Below are 8890 nucleotides of genomic sequence, written 5' to 3' on the forward strand. Positions count from 1 at the left end.
ACTAGTTTTAAATGAGTTGCTCAAGGTCTAGAATATTTACACCTTTTCAAAATTTCCATTCCATAGATATTTCTCGGACTCTGTTTGGTATATTTTTTTCTCCATTCAATTTGTATGTGGGAAAGGTGAGTTTAGACATAAAGAAAGGACGAGGGGAAAGGTGAGACCACAGTTAATCTATGTAAAATACATTTATGGCCTCCCCATAATTTACAAAAGCCTGACCAAGGTCAGAGAATGAAAATAATCAATTTCTAGATTTCATTATATAATGGCTCTCAATAAAGTATGCGTCTGACCTTGGAGACAAATTCCTGCCTCATCAAAATGCTTTCTTAGTTGTGTAACCTGCAGAATCAAAGCAACTCAATGTCTTCTAAGAGAATTTGTCTGTGACACAGTTATATTTCCTAAATACTACTTTTCAGAAACTCCCTACTTCTTAGCTTTTACCATGGCTAGCAATCTGTTAACAGTTCACCTAAGAAATCAAGAGATCCTTCAGTTTTCAGATACTAACTTCTTATATCCGCAAAGTCAGAGTAACTATAATATCAGTTTCACTTGAAACCAATTTTGTCTCAAAAGACTCTATTGATAGGCTCATTGGTTTTCTCATCCATGCAAGTGTGTGGCTGTGAGCCACGTTAGTAGCACCTGAGCTAAGATCATGCAGTTCAATTTACAAGTATTTATTGTCTGCTGAGCAGGACATCTGCTAACTGGGCCCTGGTTAGAAATCCCTTGGAAGGCCCAGCAGCAGTATTCAATAACTGGTGTTGGGGTGGGAAGTGGCCGAGGCTAGTTCTGGCCAATCTTCCAGGGTTCAAATGCATGCATTCCCACTTGATGCACAAGTGAGAGATGCCCTTTCCTCTCTGTGGCAGTATCCATAAGTGTTGCCCTCTAGTACTGGCTGCTGGGTGGCACTTTAGGAGTATTGGTCAAATGCAGTCTGCAGCAGGTTTCTTTTGAAGGTCCTACCCAGTCTTACTCTTTCCTCGGTACCAGGCCCCAACAGAAGTCCCTGCTGAAAAGGTCAACCCAGGGATCCATGCTTGTATGACCTTTCTTTGCCTCCTTGGTTATATCTGATTGGATAGGCACCTGACTCCAACGGCTTGGCCAGAGGCAGATGAGCTGGACCAATCAGATTCTTAGCAATTTGCCCATGGCAGCACAGAGATGCCAGTCAGGGAGTGCTGGGCATTGAGGAGGAAAGGTTGTGTGGCGTGCGTCCTGGAGTAGGTTTGTCATTTGCACTAATGAGAAAATCTGTTGGCCAAGGGGAGCAGAATATCTGAGCAGATACATAGAGAGAAACAGATGAAGAACATAAGAGAGCCAGAGCACAGGTGCAAGGCAGCTGCCCCTATCCCTTGCCTTTTGGGGAGCTGTGTTTTATTTCTATAAAATGTCCTTGTATTCTTTCATTCAACTCCTGCACTTGAGTGAGTGTGGAAGGCTTCCTAGCCCTCACGGCTCCTTGTCTAGAATATATTTGGGGTTGGATAAAAGGGCGGAGTTTAACTTCTAACACTTAGACCCCAGTTGGTCACTACTTCCCGTTTAATTTTTATCATTCCCTAAGAGTCTTTCATTGTATTTTGAAAGGGAAGTCCACATTCTTTTCTGGTATGTGGTAGGAGCAATTTAAAGTCCAAATCCTGTTCTTAAACTTTAAAAATAGTATCTTCTATTCATTAAACTTTAAGCACTTGTGTGCTATGCAGAAACTCATTTATATGTAACCAATATTTACATGTTTTTGATTTGTGCCTTCAATTTCTGCATAATGTTAGTAAAGCATCTATCTTTGTTAGGTATTTAAATGCCTCTTCTTTCCATTTTATATACTCGCTCTGAATTTTTTTTAAATCACACATCTAACAATTTCCTTTCTTCCATGAAGATTACTCAGAAATTACACGCCCTTTTGATGGGTTCTTAAAATAACAAATGCATATAACTTTTTCGGGACTGGAGAAGTGCCTCTTACACAACCCACACTTTGGAAGGCAGACTGCTGTTCCACAGGTCACACTTGCCATCCTCTTATTACACGAGCCTCAGATCATAGGTGCCAGGTCACGCCGTAGACCTCTGAACTGCCTGTTTCTCCCCGAGAGTGAAGGACGGCACCTGCTGCCTTTCAGGGACAAGCCATCAGCGCGTCCCTGCCTGCTTGTTGGATCTAGGGCACCAAGAGAGGGGACGTCAACCCCACAGTTTTGAACGGCATCTGAGGACACCGTTTCCTTGATGGTCCTCTCTGGAAAAAGCCAGACTGCATTTTTTTTTCACGAATGCAGAAAACTCATATAAAAACCAGTGCTGAAAAAACGTTTATTATGCCACAAAGGTGTCGCCCTCTATACACTATACCCTAAATTCCTTACTCAAGCATCTTTTTTTTTTTTTCTTGGCAAGAGCATTAGGAAGTCCCTCACAGGAGCTTTGTTTATTCTGTAAATTTTCAGGCACAGTTAAAGCATGTGTCACCAGCAAGCGCGCAGGCAGCATGGTACATGGAGAGCAGACTGGACCGTGAGTTAGCAGGGGTGGGCTTGATCCTTGGGCTGCTCACTTCTCTCTGGACTTCCGCTTCCTCTTCCACGGTGACTGACACCCTCTATGGCTTTTGTGACTGCCTGGAGGGTCATGATAAACACTGAGTTGCTCACTGCTGTCTCTGTAGGTTTCTTATGAAACCCTGATTTCACTTCCATGAAGCACATTTTACCATCTACCTTTTCATTTACCCTGGTGTCTGTCACCTCCAGGAGGTCAGGAGACATCAGAGAAGGGACCACATCATAGTCCCAGAAAGGTGAACAATGGCGGCTCTCTCCCCTTTTTTGGGAAAATACAAACAGATTTTCCTTCATACACTATTGTTTCTTCTCATTTACTTTTCTTGAACCTGCAGTTTCTGGTTTAAGAGACTGTCTGATTTAGCATGCTATATCTTACTTTTTTCAATGGACTAAATATTTCATGGGGTTCTGTGAAGACTGCAATGATTTGTAGCTCCACTGTCTTAGCAATCCGGAACTACACCGGGGCAAACTCCAGAATCATGATCTGTAATCACCAGAACATCCAAAGCTTTTGTCTTTTGAAACATGTACATATCTCTCAATGACACTAAGGTCTTCAACTTCACTTTCACATATGGTATTTCCAGACATTTACCAGGTAGACAAAGTACTGGGTTGATATCATTGCACTGATGAAATATTGGTATCATTGATAAAGTGGGACAACGTAGCTGACTTATCAGACTCATACCATCTGCATGAAAAGGCTGAGTTTCTTTGGCTCTTTGTTCATTCAAGTGCATTGAATGCCGATTTGGATAGACCTAGGCATTGTGTTAATCTGTCGATAAAATCTCGCCCCATCCACAGTGTTCTGCAAGCTGATTTAGGTTTTGGACTACAACAACTGGCCATTGGTAGAAATATACCATATGTACACATGGAAATTACAAAAATACATTTTATTTATAGCTGATTTCTTTTTAAGTAACAAAAACTAACACTATGAAAGATCAACCAGCATACTAAAAGGACACTACCTAATATCATCGGAACAAGAGACTTGTTTGAGGATTCCATGATACTTCATCTCTGAACATTCCAGAAAGGGCAATTTGCCATTGGGAAATAAAAACAGCTTCTCGGAAAAGTCTGTGCTTTGAGTTTGAATCTCCCATTCTAATCAGTTTCATTCCTACTTTTCTCCCAACTTTTAAATTTCCACCTTCTTCTTTCTGGTAAAGACCAAAGAAACTCATGAGGACAATGGACAGAGGGGTCAGGAGGGAATGGTAACTACTGAAACCAGATGGGTCATGGGTGAAGGCAGGACAGGACCTCACTCTCCAACAGACACCAAGTAAGCCCCCAACACCATACATGCTACCCAAAAGGCAGGAGACGTGCTGCCCGCATTCATGGTAGTCAGTGGCTGGTGCCCCAGTCCTGTGGGGCAACGTCCTCCACTTGGAACTCAGGAGGCCAATTCTCCACGCCAAGAAGGTTGACCTGGAACATCACGGTCACAAGGTAGCAGCCTTGCCATTTTGACAAATGTCCTCTTGTGTCCATAAACCATAGAGAATTGTCAAACTCTGTACATTTTAAATAGCGGTTATTTACATTTAAATTCAGATCAACAGATTTTCCACATTCAGAAACTTCTGTAAACTGAGGCTGCAGCTTGGAATAACCAAGAACCATTGCTCCCATTTCTAACAGGAATCAATGATGATTTTCTCTTGTACCCCTTGGCAGAACAGGCTGCACGCCAGTGTTGAAGAGACCGAGATTTTCATGTAAAAGTCAATGTATCTTTTAGCCCTAAGAGAGAAGCTCTGTTGTCAGGCCAGCTTCAATGCAGGCAAAGAAAAACCTCTACAAATACCTATTTTTCTTTTGTAGGATCCTAAAAGCTCTTAGCACCGATTCTCTTTCATTTTAATCCCAACGCACAGGGTACTCTATTTCCAAGTGACAACACCTTTTAAAAAGCTTTTCGACACAAACCCACCATGCCCACTCATCTCTCCCTTTAATTAACCTTGTTGGGGGGGGATCAGAACTATTTATAGGTGCAGCCGTTGGTACATCCAATTCACGTGACTCTGAATATGAACCTTTAAGAGCAAAGAGACTCAAGTTTCTTGGCTGGATTCAGTGTCTGCTTTATAGAGATGATTTTAGCAATCATGGTCACGGCTGAATGAGAGAGAAGACAGTCTGGGGTGTAATTCACACTCCTGCATTGCCTTTAACACAGAAAAGGGTTAACATGCAGAGGTCACCAAAGATAGAGCTATATTCTCCCCTTTCTGGTGATTTATTCAAATGTGGCATTGGACAAGAAATCTATAGATTAGTGAGTGCCTCTCTTGACTAAGGCTTCTTGGGAAAAAAAAATCCATGAATCAAACATTCAACATAGCAGTATCTGAAACACATGGTCCCAAGCAGGACCTGTGAGCCATGGTCAGGTGCATGAGCCAAGAATCCAGTGGTTCATGAGTTTCCTCTGTTTCCCAGAAGCACCATTGTTCATCTTTTCGGAAAATGAGGGTGAAGAAGACTCACCCCTTGTCAGTGTCTCAGGTCCACACACAATAGGTGTGAGGACCCCAAAGCTTGATTCCTTGGTGTCTGGAAGTACAGAGTCCCACGGAGCTGAACTGTTAGACCTGGAACTCAAACATGTCCGTCTGCTTTTTGGCCAGCTTGGCCACTTCCTCTCTGATGGCTTTCACAAGAGCTGCGGTGGAGATGTTGGTCAGGGGAGCATCGGATGGGTCATTTTCCGCCAGGCTCTGCTGTGATGCTGCTGCGGAGGGCACAGGGCCCTGCTCCAGGCTGGGGTGCAGGTTGGCTGGCTGGCTGTACTGGCGTGGGAGCCTGGAAGGTGAGCTCTGCTGATACCGTGACCGAGGGTAGGCCTCGATGTACCCGGGCAGGGGCACCTGCACAGGACATCAGGAGAGAAGGGAAGGGTCAAGAATTAGGAGAGAGTTTGAGCCACAGGACATGCGCAGCAGGGGCCTAAGGACAAGGAAAGGGCCTCAGAAAAGAATGGAAGCCACACACCATTGTCCAGATATAAAACCGGGAGTCCATCTATCTAGGAACAGGTTAGAAAAGACTTGCCGAATGTACTGGCTGATGAATTAAACAGGCGCTTAAAGCCTGACTGAAGCCTTCGGGATACACCTGAGTCTCCATCTGAGCCTACGTGGTGTCCTTTTAAGCACATTCCAGCAACTACAGCGGTGTCCACGAAGCTCAGGGGAGTTCTTTTTCCTTTTTTCCTCTTCCTGAGTCCTTCCCTCCCTCCCTCCCTTCCTTTCTTCCTTCTTTTCATTCCCCCTTCTTCCTTTGTTTTCTAGAACCGAGGATTGAACCCAGAGCCTTCACAGTGAGCTACATCTCCAGCCCTTTTTTTGTTTTATATTTTGCAACAGGGTCTCCCTAAGTCAATAAGTTCCTCGGGCTGGGCTAGAACTTAGGATCTTCCTTCCTCAGCCTCCCAGAGTGCCAGGATTATAGAATTGTGCCACTAAGCCCAGCCGGGTTTCTTATGAATAATAATAATAGCTAACACCCATTTCACACATTATCTCATTTAATTCACAAAGCAACAGTCTAAGCGGTATCATTATCCTTACTTTACAGATGAGGACACTGAAGCACAGAGTGCCAGTCTAGGTGACACAGCTAACAAGCTTACGAGAAGTACCTTGACAGGTGTGTCTACCTCCAAGGGCTGGGCATTGATCCCTGCACTACAATGTCTTGCGTCTGGGACATGATCTTGCTTTCTTGAAATTCTTTCTTTCCATTAAAAGCAGGAGACACCCCATTCTACACCTAAATGTAATGGAACTTCTGGGAATAAGGGCAGATCAAGGATTTTGAATTTAAGAGTGACCCTCTGCCAGAAATAGTGCCCCATACCAGGATGCCGTCCCTGCTTGGTCCACAAAGACCTTCATATCCCACAAGGCCAATGGGGACACTGTGGCCATGGGTGACATGCGGGTGGAGGGGCTGCAGGGAAGCCTTCGTGTGTGAGAAGTTGGGCAGCTTTCTGGGGCCGGTGGCAGAGGCGAGTCCACTCCCAGGAAGAGGAGGTGGGAAGGGAACTGCAGCAGAGGGAAGAGCATGCAAAAGCACGGCTGGTGCAGGGGCAGAGGAAGCGGTTCCCCAGGGAGGTTCAGATCCAAAGGCCTGGCCGAGGAGTATGTCCTTCCTTAAGGAACCTGCATGTTTTCTGGGTGGCTTGTGGGAGGACAGGCCACTCCCTTTCCTAACAGAGACTTTCATCCCGTCCAGGGGGAGCCCGGGGCAGGATGGCTGTCTTAGCCTGTTCTGGTAGCTATCGCAAAATACCATGGACCAGCAAGCTGATACAGCACAAATGTATTTCTCATCATTCTGAAGGCGGGGCAGCGTGAGGCCTGGGCACTGGCACGGTGGCAGTGGACTTTTCATTAGCACTCATGTGGTAGATGCAGCAGGGCTGCTCTCTGGGGCCTCTTTATAATGGCACTCATGCCATCCCTGAGGACTTCACCCTCAGGCCTGAAGGGTCTCACTTCCCAGTGCCATCACAGGACCCAATACAACTGGATGGGTGGACACAACACTCAGACCACAGCAATGGGGTTGAGTGATGATTTGGAAATTCTGAACGGGGGAATATGTGGTAGGAAAGCAGCCCCCTCCTGTCCCTGCTGCTGGATGTTCCGGGGACCCCTCCTGAGAAACCCTGTTTCCGGGAAGCATGGCTGACCCTGGCCCGTGAACCACTGCTGGGTGCCAGCTGCCGAGAGGAGTCTGTATTGTAGAAGGGTCCTCAGGAGTGGGATCCACTGCAGCAAGGGAGGGGCACAAGTTCTGAGTCTACATCAGTGGCCCAGGTGAGAGCTAGGGAAGACTCAAGCAAGGGAAGAAACTCGATCCGCATCCTGAAGTTGGAGTTTGGGACTTTGATTTTCCCACAAACCCTAGCAAAAAAAAAAAAAAACAAAGTGACAAATAGCCATGCTAACAGCAAGTCCCTACACAAGGATTGGTATATTTTCCTTGAATCCTAGAGGAAAATAAGAGTTGAGTTTTTCCAGTCCTCAGCCACAGGAGCTGAGAATGCACAGGTGACTAGGGTTGACCAAGAACCAAGGCAGGACCCAGCACATGCATTTCAGATCTCAGCACAAATTTTCTTCATTCTAGGGACCTTCTGCAATGTGACATTGCTTGAGGGGTCCCTGCTGGGTGTGACAGTCATCCTTCCTGAAGCCATCACCTATCTGGAGCTGTCACGTTGTAAAGGTAGGACTCTGCCTTAATCGCTTCCTGCTGCACTCTAGGGCACAGAACTATACACAGCACATAGTAGGGCGTCTCTCAGGGGCTGGGCTTCTGGGGAGCACAAATGGAAATCAATGAAGAATGATCATCAGGTGTCAAATGTTTAAGAAGGAAGCTGTCACATTCCCCTTTGCTGCATTTCAAATTCAGGTAACTAGGCCAGAGCTGAGAGAGTCAATGTTCAACTCATGAGAGCCTTCTCTCTCTGTAGCATCAGCTCTTGACGCTAATGGGTGGGATAAGCAAGAGACCCCTGACCCCACTGGAATGGCTTTAAGATGATGTTAAGAAGTAGGGTAGCAGCGGGAAGAGGGGGAGATGATAAGCTCTTTCTCCTTTGAAGTAGATACAGGATAGAGCTATCATGCTTTCCTGCCCATATTTCATGGGCAGTGCCTATGGCAGACACCACCAACTGGTTACAGCAGTTTCCCACTGAACCAGGAAGCTACCGCCCAAATCTTCTCCTTCTTGTATCAAGGATAAAGCCTATCTGTCATTCTAGGTCAAGAGGATTTTATTCAAGCTATCTTTTGGGATCAGGAAGGTCAGACGTTCAAATGAAGGAGGACTCTTCCTTCTCTTTCTTTTCCTGTGCATTATCCCTGCCCTACTAGGATGTCTTTCTCAAGCCAACAGCTGATTCCTCCATGGTCTCTGTCCTATCTCTCACATGCTATAAATCACTTCCCTGCCTGGTTTGCTCCATGCATGAGTGCACAATAGATGAGCTGTCAAAGCTACAAACTCACTGCATGGTTAATACAACTTAAAAATCACTACTTTCTGAAAAAATACATATATAATTTTTAGACTTTAATTCTTTTATGGGATTGAGCTCTGAACTGATCAAACCATTTCTAGTGATCTGAATCACTTAGAAAAGCAGAGAATGAGGGCCGGGGATTTAGCTCCGCGGTTCAGTGGCCTGCCTTGCAAGCACAAGGGCCCGAGTTCAATCCCCGGTACCAAAAAAAAAAAAAAAAAAA

General features: G+C 45.4%; 1 protein-coding gene across 1 annotated transcript in view; it reads right to left on the minus strand.

Moving 5' to 3' along the window:
• Positions 1-902: 902 nt before the first annotated feature.
• The window catches only part of Kiaa1549l (KIAA1549 like), a 279081-nt gene continuing 271093 nt past the window's right edge, over positions 903-8890 (minus strand). The window contains exon 21 of the mRNA XM_033756488.1: positions 903-5494. Coding sequence (XP_033612379.1) covers positions 5213-5494 — 282 coding nt within the window. The 3' untranslated portion in view covers positions 903-5212. The remainder of the gene's footprint in view (positions 5495-8890) is intronic.

Source organism: Fukomys damarensis, unplaced genomic scaffold, assembly GCF_012274545.1.
Source record: "Fukomys damarensis isolate Sample0158 unplaced genomic scaffold, DMR_v1.0_HiC HiC_scaffold_27, whole genome shotgun sequence".
Classification (NCBI taxonomy): domain Eukaryota; kingdom Metazoa; phylum Chordata; class Mammalia; order Rodentia; family Bathyergidae; genus Fukomys; species Fukomys damarensis.